The sequence below is a fragment of the Chanodichthys erythropterus genome, chromosome 13 (genome assembly GCF_024489055.1).
Source record: "Chanodichthys erythropterus isolate Z2021 chromosome 13, ASM2448905v1, whole genome shotgun sequence".
In the NCBI taxonomy this organism is placed as follows: domain Eukaryota; kingdom Metazoa; phylum Chordata; class Actinopteri; order Cypriniformes; family Xenocyprididae; genus Chanodichthys; species Chanodichthys erythropterus.
Window position 1 is genome coordinate 19,432,203 of NC_090233.1, and position 13,325 is coordinate 19,445,527.

Consider the following 13,325-nt stretch of genomic DNA (forward strand, 5'->3'; position numbering starts at 1 on the left):
TTTACGGCAACTTCTCAAAAATTTGTCAGTGCAAGTTATATATTTTACTTACTATATTACTTACTATATTTTAATGTGGATGAAAATGAATTACTTAGCTGAACTGTAGCCCTTACCTTGAGTTTTAAAGTTTTTTTTTAGTCATAACGGTACTCATTACAGATCATGTCTCGTCATAGTAATTACAGTCATTACTCTTATATAACTACAAACAAATTAATATAATACAATAAAGTCAAATACATGCGACGAAGTTTTTTAAAAGTACAAACTTTTATTTTGACAATGTATTGCTGTTCAGAACCGGAAGTAGCGCAATCATATTGTATAAACCCGGTTTCTTTCAGTGGTTTAACCATGATAACTTTATGCAGGCTCCGATTTTTGTTAACATCTTCCGGATTTAATCACGCACATAAATGTATATCAGACGGACAACGTCTTAACATTGTCTTACATCCGTGTTTCGCTTCAGAAAGAGCGGTCAGTTCTTACAGTAACGTTAGAGTTGTGAAGGGTCGGAATGCAGTTAAAGGACACTTGAATCTGAGATCATTCAGCACTGTTACACTCAACAGACTCTGCTGGAACTGTGGATCTTCAGCTGAATTATTTTTCTGCTCCTCCTGTAATGCGATACAGCCTGCTGACGACAAGACTAATTATTTTGATATCCTGAACTGGTGAGTTAACTAGTCATTTAGTTTATAAATCTTTGTTATTGTAATGAATGTATCTCTTATGGATTCACAGTTGTTTATTCTGTGCCTTCTTGCTCGCGAGCTTACAAAAATGTGCTTTCTTTATTTAACGTACTTTCATTCCTCATAATCTATAACATTGTTGTCATACGATGTAGTAGTTGTTACATGATGTTAGATAATTACAGATACAGATATTGGTTTCAGAAAGAAATGTTTCAGAGCTTATGTTTACACTAGTTTTCAAATGCCTTTGTGTTTCACCTTCATTATAGTTGTAGCTGAACATGTTTGTCATTCCTCAGTGAACAAAGATTTTCTTTGGACACCCAAAAACTTCAGAAAAGATACTTTGAGCTGCAAAGATCTCTCCATCCTGACAACTTCGGCCAGAAATCATTGGTAAAGGATCTTTATTCTTGCCCATTTCTCTTGCATCCAATCTTGTTGGTTATGAGAACTGAATGTTTCCTTACAATCGAATCTACCCTGACCTTAAAGGGATAGTTCACCCAAAAATGAAAATGATCCCATTTACTTACCCTCAATCCATCCTAAGTGCATATGACTTTCTTCTTTCAGCCAAACACAATCGCAGTATATGTCGGAGAATATCCTGGCTTTTCCTAGCTATATAATGGTACTCTTGTTTTTGAAGCCCAAAAAAAGTGCATCCATCCATCATAAAAGTAATCCATACACTTCCAGGGAGTTGAATATTTTGGATATGGATATTTTTCTTACATAAACCCATCACTTTGCTTCAGAAGGCCTTTATTAACCCTGTGGAGCCGTATGGATTACTTTTATGATGGATGGATGCACTTTTTTGGCCTTCAAAATCTCAGGTACCATTCCCATTATAAAGCTTGGAAGAGCCAGGAAATTTTTTAATATAACTCCGATTGTGTTTGACTGAAAGAAGAAAGTCATATACATCTAGGATGGCCTGAACGTGAGTAAATCATGGGATAATTTTTATTTTTGGGTGAACTGTCCCTTTTAATATGTGGCCTTGGTAGGAGAGGATCAACGATATTTTCTTCACCTGTGACTGGTCATAATGTTTTGGCTCATCAGTGTGTGTGTGTGTATGTATATGTGTGTGTGTATATATATATATATATATATATATATATATATATATATATATATATATATATATATATATATATATATATATATATATATACAGTACAGTCCAAAAGTTTGGAACCACTAAGATTTTTAATGTTTTTAAAAGAAGTTTCGTCTGCTCACCAGGGCTACATTTATTTAATTAAAAATACAGTAAAAAACAGTAATATTGTGAAATATTATTACAATTTAAAATAAATGTGTACTATTTAAATATATTTGACAAAGTAATTTATTCCTGTGATGCAAAGCTGAATTTTCAGCATCGTTACTCCAGTCTTCAGTGTCACATGATCCTTCAGAAATCATTCTAATATGCTGATCTGCTGCTCAATAAACATTTATGATTATTTTCAATGTTGAAAACAGTTGTGTACTTTTTTTTTCAGGATTCCTTGATGAATAGAAAGTTCAAAAGAACAGCATTTATCTGAAATACAAAGCTTCTGTAGCATTATACACTACCGTTCAAAAGTTTGGGGTCAGTAAGAATTTTTATTTTTATTTTTTTGAAAAGAAATTTAAGAAATGAATACTTTTATTCAGCAAGGATGCATTAAATCAATCAAAGTGGCAGTAAAGACATTTATAATGTTACAAAAGATTAGATTTCAGATAAACACTGTTCTTTTGAACTTTCTATTCATCAAATAATCCTGAAAAAAAATATTGTACACAAATATTTTGTACAATTGTACACATTAAATGTTTCTTGAGCAGCAGATCAGCATATTAGAATGATTTCTGAAGGATCATGTGACACTGAAGACTGGAGTAATGATGCTGAAAATTCAGCTTTCATCACAGGAATAAAGTACTTTGTGAAATATATTCAAATAGTACACAGTTATTTTAAATTGTAATAATATTTCACAATATTACTGTTTTTACTGTATTTTTAATTAAATAAATGTGGCCTTGGTGAGCAGACGAAACTTCTTTTAAAAACATTAAAAATCTTAGTAGTTCCAAACTTTTGGACTGTACTGTATGTTTAAATATATATATATATATATATATATATATATATATATATATATATATATATATATATATATATAATATATATGTCAAACCAAAATCCAAAATTTATTCAGACACCTTGAACATTTCATTTATTAATTCAGTTTATTCACCATAGTTTAAAAAAATGAGAATAAAATATGACAAGATCTCAGATTTAAACTGTCAGAAAACATTAATCTTAATTATATCAGATAACATTTAAGCAAAACATGGTAAATTTTTGGTCCCAAATTTTTATCAATTCTACATAAATGAACTATAGTGTCCTATATATATATATATATATATATATATATATATATATATATATATATATATATATATATATATAATTATTATTATTACACACACACACACTCTCAGTCAAAAGTTTAGGAACAGTACAGTAAGATTTTTTTTTTTTTTTTGAAAGAAATTAATACTTTTATTCAGGCAGGTAAGTTAGGAAGGTAGAATTCCTATTATTGATAATGATTTTATTTAACTTACTAGAAATTAATGTATGATAATGTATAATATAACAATAATAATCTACAAATAAATAAAAAAAAAAATAATATAATAATCTTTATTTATTTATTTTTCTGCATTTATGTAATTGAAAATCCCAAAGTCTTAAAAATAGGCATTATTTTCTTTAGGCAAATTGTATTTTTTCTTGTCTTTTAATTTTGTTGTGAAATGTGACATGTGAGATTAACCTTCTCACCCTTTTCTTTTGAAACTTTAATAGCACACTTTCAGTAACCAATGTCCAGGTTTATTTAGATGCTCAGGTAAAAGGTACACAGAACATCATTGTTCATATAAGGCAACAGACAGCTCTTTGGTGATTGGTTCATGCTTTGCATGTCCAGTTGGGTCTCCTGACAGCAGCAGCAAGTTGGATGTTGATTCTCCAGGCTTTGGCACCTCTGACAGCTGAAAATGTTTCTCCTCTGCAAGTCATTTCTTTCGTTTCTCACCTCTTATTTCACCTGACGAATCCCATCACAGCTCAGACCCTCTGCGTCTGCCCACACAGTGAGATCCTTCAGCGAAAAAAGCCCCCACACAATTATCAGCATTGCTGGAGTTTCATTTTTTGACAATTCTCCTCATTCCCAAGAGGAAATCCTTACCACAAACAAAGAACATGTCATGATATCTTAAAATGAATGTGATGACAGCACATAATTATATAACATTGGGAAAAGTTAGAAAACTTGGGCAGAGACTTCCTTTGTTACTAAATAAAATCACAGTATTCTTTAGGTTGCTTTATACTTTGGAGCTTTGTGTATTTGTGCCTTTAGGGGCTTTTGAAATTGTTTTTGTAGCCTGTAAGAAGAATGACTTTAATTTGGAATGACTTTGTGGTCTGATCCTATTTACAGAAAGAGCAGGAATATTCAGAAGAACAATCAGCACTGGTGAACAAAGCCTACAGAACACTGCAGAAACCTCTGAGTCGGGCCGTCTACATGGTAATTATTTGTTTAGTAAATATTTGTTGTGTATATGGCCAAAAAATATTTGGATATATAAGAATTTCATAAATACCATGTATTTTTAAAGAAAGAAACCCAAGCATACTTTTCAAATAAAGTATTTCACATCATTTTTTTTTTATAAATGATCAAACAATTGATATATTGTTCAAATATAGCTGCAAGCAGCCATTAAGGGGCCAAGCACAAAGAACCAAACAAGAAGTAAAATTATAAGTAAAATATAGCATTTTATTTTGTATACTTTATTGTAGTTGGTGGCAATTTCATATTTTGTTCAGTTATAGCACCACTAAAAGGCACAGGTTTATAGACATAAAAAATGACCCATGCATGACTTTGAATGCATTTTTTTGCCACTTATTATTTGGGCAGTTACATACAGCCAACGACCTATGTTTCTGAATTTCCTATGGTGGTTTAGTCTCGATTTCAAAGATATTCGCAAATGTTGTTTTAATCGCAATGTTGCACAAACCATAATGCAAAACCTAGCATGTTAGGTATCGTTGGACTCTGCAAAGGATTCGGGAATGACTCCCATGAAAATAAGTCAACCGCATCAAAAGTTATGAGTATATGAATATTTGATTTCACCACTAGCTGGCACTGTCTTGAAACTTCTCAAGCTCCTTCAGGGCATCGTGCTGATGACCCAATGCGAGTTTTGTAATGATAGCTAATTTGTTCAATACAGCATTTTGCTACAAAATGCAAAATGGCCGATATGGTAAAATTGTATATCATTCGACTAGGCATGATTTTATAATTTTTGGCCAAACTGTTCAGAAGTTAAAAGCAAAAATAGTCATTTTTGCTATCTCCGGACCAGTAGGTGGCGCTGTGCCGAAACGCTGCATGCAGCCTTAGGTCATGCTTGTACCAAGATTGGTCTGAATACACTAAACCATTGCGGAGATATAGCCTTGCATCCAATTTGGCTCGCTCTTCTTCGAATTTGTGTTTTTTGATAACTTTTGATAACTTTTTGCCAGCATAGTTTGAAGATTATCTAATTTGATTTTCCTGAAAATTGGAGCAACAGTCTTGGAGGAGTTTGAATAAGTAGTTTTTTTGGTTGGAAAATTTGGTGCAATTGAATCTTATTGAGCCAAGGAATCCATAGGAAAAAAGAATTTTGTTTCTAACTGCGTGTCTACACCGGATGCGACCATTGAAGACTTATTGTCTTCTATGTATGCTCATGACAACCGGGAACACAGATGTGGCATCCATGACGGCTGAAGACTCTGGCGAGGCACCTGTGAAGGCTGGGGACTCTGCTGTATCGTCCATGGCGGCTGGAGACATTGATGTGGCATCCGTGATGGCTGGAGGTTCTGGTGTGGTGGCCATGATGGCTGGAGGCTCAGGTGTAATGGCCATCTTGTCCGAAGACGCAGGTGTGGTGGCCATGACGGGACGAGACTCTGGAATGGCAACCATGATGTGAACTGGCTCTGGAGTGGCAGGCATGTTGTGAATAGGCTCTGTTGCAGGAACTACAGGACACGAAGGCACATAAAGCATTGGGATAGCAACCATCAAAACTGGGCATGCTGGTGACTGTAATGGGCCAAGCTCCGTGGCCACTGGAGCTTGGTGTGTGATGTCCTCGCCCAAAAAATGTTTAGGAGAAGCGTCCTCTACTTCCCCAACAGTGAAAGAGGAGACACTTAAAATTAGTGCATAGTCCAGAAACTCTAAATCTTGTTGTGTCGTGGACAAGAAACAGTGAATGAAAAGTTGATTTATTTCACTAATTCCATTAAAAACGTGAAACTTGTGTATTATATTAATTCATTACACACAGACTGATATATTTCAAATGTTTATTTATTTTAATTTTGATGATTATAACTGACAACTAAGGAAAATCCCAAATTCGGTATCTCAGAAAATTAGAATATTGTGTAAATCTTCAATATTGAAGACATCTGGTGCCACACTCTAATCAGCTAATTAACTCAAAACACCTGCAAAGGCCTTAAACTGGTCTCTCAGTCTAGTTCTGAAGGCTACACAATCATGGGGAAGACTGCTGAATTGACAGTTGTCCAAAAGACGACCATTGACACCTTGCACAAGGAGGGCAAGACACAGAAGGTCATTGTAAAAGAGGCTGGCTGTTCACAGAGCTCTGTGTCCAAGCACATTATTAGAGAGGCGAAGGAAAGGAAAAGATGTGGTAGAAAAAGTGTACAAGCAATAGGGATAACCGCACCCTGGAGAGGATTGTGAAACAAAACCCATTCAAAAATGTGGGGGAGATTCACAAAGAGTGGACTGCAGCTGGAGTCAGTGCTTCAAGAACCACTACGCACAGACGTATGCAAGACATGGGTTTCAGCTGTCGCATTCCTTGTTTCAAGCCACTCTTGAACAACAGACAGCGTCAGAAGCGTCTAAAGACAAAAAGGACTGGACTGCTGCTGAGTAGTCCAAAGTTATGTTCTCTGATGAAAGTAAATTTTGCATTTCCTTTGGAAATCAGGGTCCCAGAGTCTGGAAGAAGAGAGGAGAGGCACATAATCCACGTTGCTTGAGGTCCAGTGTAAAGTTTCCACAGTCAGTGATGGTTTGGGGTGCTATGTCATCTGCTGGTGTTGGTCCACTGTGTGTTCTGAGGTCCAAGGTCAATGCAGCCGTATACCAGGAAGTTTTAGAGCACTTCATGCTTCCTGCTGCTGACCAACTTTATGGAGATGCAGATTTCATTTTCCAACAGGACTTGGCACCTGCACACAGTGCCAAAGCTACCAGTACCTGGTTTAAGGACCATGGTATCCCTGTTCTTAATTGGCCAGCAAACTCACCTGACCTTAACCCCATAGAAAATCTATGGGGTATTGTGAAGAGAAAGATGCGATATGCCAGACCCAGCAATGCAGAAGAGCTGAAGGCCACTATCAGAGCAACCTGGGCTCTCATAACACCTGAGCAGTGCCACAGACTGATCGACTCCAAGCCACGCCGCATTACTGCAGTAATTCAGGCAAAAGGAGCCCCAACTAAGTATTGAGTGCTGTACATGCTCATACTTTTCATGTTCATACTTTTCAGTTGGCCAAGATTTCTAAAAAACCTTTCTTTGTATTGGTCTTAAATAATATTCTAATTTTCTGAGATACTGAATTTGGAATTTGGGATTTTCCTTAGTTGTCAGTTATAATAATCAAAATTAAAAGAAATAGACATTTGAAATATATCAGTCTGTGTGTAATGAATGAATATAATATACAAGTTTCACTTTTTGAATGGAATTAGTGAAATAAATCAACTTTTTGATGACATTCTAATTATATGACCAGCACCTGTACACTTTGCTACCCTATAATTCATTTTTACAACCATTCATCTTCAACAACATGCATGCTGTTATCGAGAAGGCAGGACTATCGAATGACAGAACGTTCTGTGAGCGTAAACAAACAATGGTTAGCAGTGTGTCTTGTCATCAGAAAAGCCCCAAAGTGGACACATATCTGGATTGCATGGATATTTAGATTTCCTCCAAAGAGAACTGAGGTAACACATGTTTTATTTATCTTTTGATCCCTCGAGGAAGCATCATAAAAGCAGGAGTATTGTTGCCATAGCTCCACAAACATTTCCTCCATTGTAAAATTCCACCTAGCAGGAATGATATCAATGTCTCTCTTTTGTTTCGGCATGTTAAAAAAGCATGTAGGAAGGCTTCTATTGGCCAGTGTGATGCCCAGTTCAGTCTACACGATTTTAGCCTACACGATTTTATTGTGGACGACAACCGATGCCGCGTCTGTGATGCTTCACGACAGAGAGACTAGCATGTTTAATTTTTTTCGGTCGTCCACGATGAGTTGTCATTATGGCCATTGTCATTTACGAATCCCAACAACACCATACATCCAGCAAATTGTGGCAAAATAGGGCTAAAATCGTGTAGCTTGAACCAGGCAGTCATATCTCTTCAGAAGACTTGGATCGAACTGCATATGAATTTTTATGAACTGAACTTCATTAGAGTTTTGGGTAAATAGACTTTCAATGGAGGGACAGAAATATCTCAGATTAAAAATACCTTAATTTGTGTTCCAAAGATAAATGAAAGTCTTATGGGTTTGGAATGCTACAAGGGTGAGTAAATGATGACAGAATTTTCATTTTTGGGTGAACCCAAATACATTTTGTAACTACTTCATATATAAACATTTGCCATTTTCTATATTTTTACACTTTGCCATGCACAGAAAGTTGAATTCATTTTATCAGTGTATGCTATCTGCAAAAACATGCACCCTATGTATCTGTCAGTTTCTATGACTATTGAATCTTATATTGTAGACTGTTATCACTGCCGCCAAGAGGCCGTAATGCTGTTTGAGTCGCGCTTTACCCTTCATAACCTGCATGTTCTGCTCTAGTTGGAGCTGCAAGGGGTTTTGCTGAAGGAGGGAGCAGATGCCAGCGCGGACCCCGCGTTTCTCCTAGAGGTCATGGAGATCAACGAGAGCCTCGCAGAGACACAGAGCCAAGACGAGGTCAATGCTATCGGGCGGTTGGTGCGAGGTATGTAGGCCAGAAAGAAAAGCTCCAACCGGAAGTGGTTGATGAAATATTGCTTTGCGCCCACTCATGTCACTTGCAGCTTGTTTATGTGACTGTGCAGCCCTAGATTCATTCCATCAGAAAGTTCAAGGTTCTATGGTTTTATGTTTGTGATTTCACTGCTTAAACATTGTGGTTATGGGACGTATTTGTGAAAGGATGGTTTATTTACTTATTTTACTTTCTTTCACCAGAGAAATTGAAAGACTTGACTGAACAGATGAATTCATCCCTAAACAAAGGTATTTTTCACTATTTCTCTTCATAACCTCTCAAATTCACTGCCAAGGCCTGTTGCACACACATTTCCATGGCATGCGAGTGGTAAAATAGCTGTTTTTGCCTCATGAGCCTCTTTTTCACAGGGGATCTGCTGACCGCCAAAGGGCTTCTGGCCCAGATGAAGTACTTCACAAATATAGAGGAAAAGGTAAAAGACAGAATCACAGAGGGTTGCTAAGGGAAAATTGTAAACAATTTGCAATTGTAATCCATCTGACACAGCTCAGTGAGAGATTTCATGCTTGTACTTGTTTTTATAGTAATATTTATTGTTATTAGTGCAAATATGACTATTGTTGGTATCTGAATAAAGTACATTTATTTTAATATGTTGTCAAAAACAATGTTTTTGTGTTAGTTAAGTGGATCTTGAATGTGCAAAACTCACCACGGTGATGCTATGGTGTTGCCATGGCATTGGTGGGTAGTTGCTAGGGTGTTTTGGGTGGTTTCTTCAAAGACTATAGAATAACACAAGATGCGTCACTCGTATTGTTTTGAATTGGAGAAAGTGCAATATAGGGGAATAAGTCCCGTCTTCTAAATGAGAGCCAACCGCAGATTGGTAAAGTGATCGCATCACTGCAGTGGCCGTTAGAAGCTCCGATGCACGCCTCCGAAATGTTGCATAAAAGACGCGCATTTAGGATTGCGCATGCGCATTAGCTTGATCCAGCCTGAATAATACTGTTTTTTTTTTTTTTTTTTTTTTGTCATGATTTAAGGGTTTAGAATCAAAATGTATGAGACAGTTGTCAGATTTCATTGGTTTCAAATATGAAATTTGGTTTCAAATATGAAATTTAGTCAAACAGCTTTGGAGAATTTGATGTTTCCCCATTCAAAGAGATTGGAGCTGCACTTGCATGCCCGAGAGGCGTTTCAAAGATGGGACTTTGGTTTCTTACTGGACCAATTCAAATTCATTCTTACTGGTCTGTTGATACTGTTTGACTCTAGTCCATCCTTCAATGTAAATTTACAGGATTTTTTGCGTATTTTACCAAAATTTGAGCTCTTGGACGAGTAACACATCTTCTCACCAAGATGCGTGATTTGAGGTATTTATGTCAGTAGCAGTGTTATTTTAGTATTTAATATATACAGTGCAATATATGTACTGTATATGTATATATGTGTGTGTGTGTGTGTATATATGTGTGTGTGTGTGTGTGTGTATATATGTACTATGTATATGTACTGCCTGGCCAAAAAAAAAAAGGTCACTGTTTGGATTTTAATAGGCAAATACTTAAAGGGGACCTATTACGCAAAATTCACTTTTGCCTGGTGTTTGGACATAAATGTGTGTTGACAGTGTGTGTACACAACCACCCTATAGTGATAAAAATCCACCCACTCCTTTTTTTTAATCACCATAAATCATAAGCAGTGTTTCAGAACGAGCCGTTTCCAGATCCCTGGCAGTGTGACGTCACAAAAGCCACATGTCCCGCCCACAGTGTTGACTGACACTTAAGTTTGAACATAGACCCGCCCTGAGCGCGTTGTTTACAGCGGGTCCGCCATTGCTGCACTGATGAGAATGATCCCAAGCGATTTTGGTGTTCTGTAGCTGGATGGATTAATCCACATAGCTCTCTTCATTTACTCCCTAAATCTGAGCTGCTGAAAAGGAGGTGGATTAACTTGGTTTTCCAGGAAAATACTCCCTCAGTTCTGCCGAAATTCGTTTATGTCTGTGCGATTTTCACACCGAACTGCTTAGTGAACGAATATCAATACAAAAGGACAATACAAAACAGAGACTGTGCTAAAAATATGCTACTCAAGGATATACAAGTAAAAAGTTTTTGATCCAGCTTACGGTCTTCAGAATGATACTGGATATGGCAGTAATGAAGGTGAGGGCACTTTATTATAGTTCATCAGAGTTTATTTATGGGTATAAAGTTTATTAAGCACCACCCGAAAGGCATGGTCTTTATATTCGTTTGCTGTAGTTGTAACGTGTGTTTCTCTGTTATTTGCTATATTGGTGATAGGGCGAACATGCTGACGTAGACCGTTTCGAGCGAATCTCGACATATTCATGACATAAAGCTCATTTAATCCAATCACTACGCTGTAGTATGCATAAGATTATAGTTGCAGTATTATGCATGAGGAAGCATCACTTCTCTCGGAAGTGGATTGTTTTGCTGCAATCTACCAGCACAAATGAAAAAAATGTTCGCATGAGATCGCATTACAGCGGAGAATTCAAATGTCACAAACGTGCTGTTCATTCACCTCTGCCTGCTCTAGCTGCGTTCAAACACGCAAGCCGTAGGCTGTTTACCTCAGCAAAGCACGAGTGTTGTTTGTATTTTGCTCGCGATGCGGTCAGAACACATGAAAAATACGATTGTTTTTATGATACACAGGCGGAGCGCGCGTATGCTCGGTTTCAGCGCGGAGCTCCGCGATGAGTTTAATAACACTAGCCACGTGACACAAAGCTCATACAGAATAAAGTATCGTGTTTAAAGTTTTTATTTCACATATTCTCCTGCACCAAACATTAACCAGCACGGTGTAGTTATGCGCACATATTTTATCAAGTTGTGGAAGCTTGTTCCGTTGCATTTGCATCAGGTGTACTCGTTTTGTAAAGCTTGCCGCGTTCGCGTTTGATCTGAGCACTGGCTGGTGGCTGCATGTCTCTGTGGTGTAAATCACGCAAATAGCCAATCGCGTTCTGCTCTTAAATGTGCTGTAATATCGAAATACCGGAAATGTGTTTAAAAATCATATCACCGAAAAAAATTATATCGCGATATTGATATTGAATTATTGTCCAGCCCTAGTTGGTGATGATAATACAAGGGAAAGAGAGAGAGAGAGAGTTTATGGATAATATTTTAATGCACAATTGCAGTGTTTTATTAAGCTCTTACAGTGATTTTCTAGAGTGAAAACGGACGCTTCATCTTTTCTGTGAAGTACAGTTAACGTCATAAAACTAATTGTATATTTGGCCATCATTCGGACGGTACAACAGGCCTGTACTAATATATAGTAGATTAAAAACAAGAACACAATATAAGTTATAACCGTAATTTACCTAAACTATACCTGTTCAATCTCAACGCAGCATATATTCGCAGTTTCTGACATTATAGTGTGTCCTGACTCCTGACCATAGACTGTAAGGTCCTGACTGAATCCTGCGGAGAACGAGCTCTTGAAGCTCCGCCCTCTTAAGCCTCTTAGACATTTTTGTAAATATTTTATTATATCTTTTCATGTGACAACACTGAAGAAATGACACTTTGCTACAATGTAAAGTAGTGAGTGTACAGCTTGTATAACTAAGTGTAAATAAGGCAGTGCTGGAAAATAATGGTGGCCACTCAAAATATTGACACTTTGGGCCCAATTTGGACATTTTCACTTAGGGGTGTACTCATACGGTGCGTTCCAAACGGGATATATCGCCCTCCGAAGGGCACTTCGGAGTGAAAATAATCATGGCCGCCATATTGAAGGGTCGTTCCAAACCAAAGTGCTCAAAACTGGCCACTTCAAAGGGCCCTTCGGAATGAAGGATTTCGAAGGGAACAACTAATGGACACTTCGGGCCCCCATGATCCTTTGCACAGGGAAGTTGTTTGACGTCAGAGAATGGGTACAGGAGGTTAGGAGTTCGATTTTAACTATAAAGGTATGTATAATATTTTTCTGTACTACTGTAATATTTATACGAGTTAGATTTGGTACATTATTATGGTCAAAATGACATTGTACTTAAATGAGCTGTAAAGTATTTTTTTTTTTTTTTTTTTATCAGTCCATTCAAATGTTTCAAATACATAGATAATATAGCCTACATGCGATAAACGTAAAATAAATAAATAAATAAATAACGTTAAACAAAAGGCGCAGCTTGCACAATTTATCATCCTTGATTGTCTTGTTAAGATGACGCTGAAGTGCGTTCCAAAAGAACAGTTTTTTTTTTACCCCTACACCCTTCATCCCTTCGAAGCTCTCACTCCGGAGGGTAAACCCTCTGAAGGGATTAGGGCATAGGGATGAGCCCTTCTGAATGGAACACAGGGATAGTGTTTGTGTGTATGTGTGTGTGTGTGTGTGT

At 36.9% G+C, this 13,325-nt stretch overlaps 1 protein-coding gene across 3 annotated transcripts in view; it reads left to right on the top strand.

Moving 5' to 3' along the window:
- Positions 1–346: 346 nt before the first annotated feature.
- hscb (HscB mitochondrial iron-sulfur cluster cochaperone) overlaps positions 347–13,325 on the top strand; it is a 98,026-nt gene continuing 85,047 nt past the window's right edge. For 2 of the 3 annotated variants that reach the window (XR_010896889.1, XM_067406466.1), the window contains exons 1-6: positions 347–683; positions 1,007–1,103; positions 4,241–4,330; positions 8,761–8,905; positions 9,139–9,186; positions 9,310–9,374. Coding sequence is in view for 2 of the 3 variants with exons in the window: in XM_067406466.1 (XP_067262567.1) it covers positions 358–683; positions 1,007–1,103; positions 4,241–4,330; positions 8,761–8,905; positions 9,139–9,186; positions 9,310–9,374 (771 nt within the window). In the remaining variant the exon portion in view is untranslated. Of the gene's footprint in view, positions 684–1,006; positions 1,104–4,240; positions 4,331–8,760; positions 8,906–9,138; positions 9,187–9,309; positions 9,535–13,325 lie in introns of those variants that run through there. The other variant, XM_067406465.1, reaches the window with a different exon arrangement.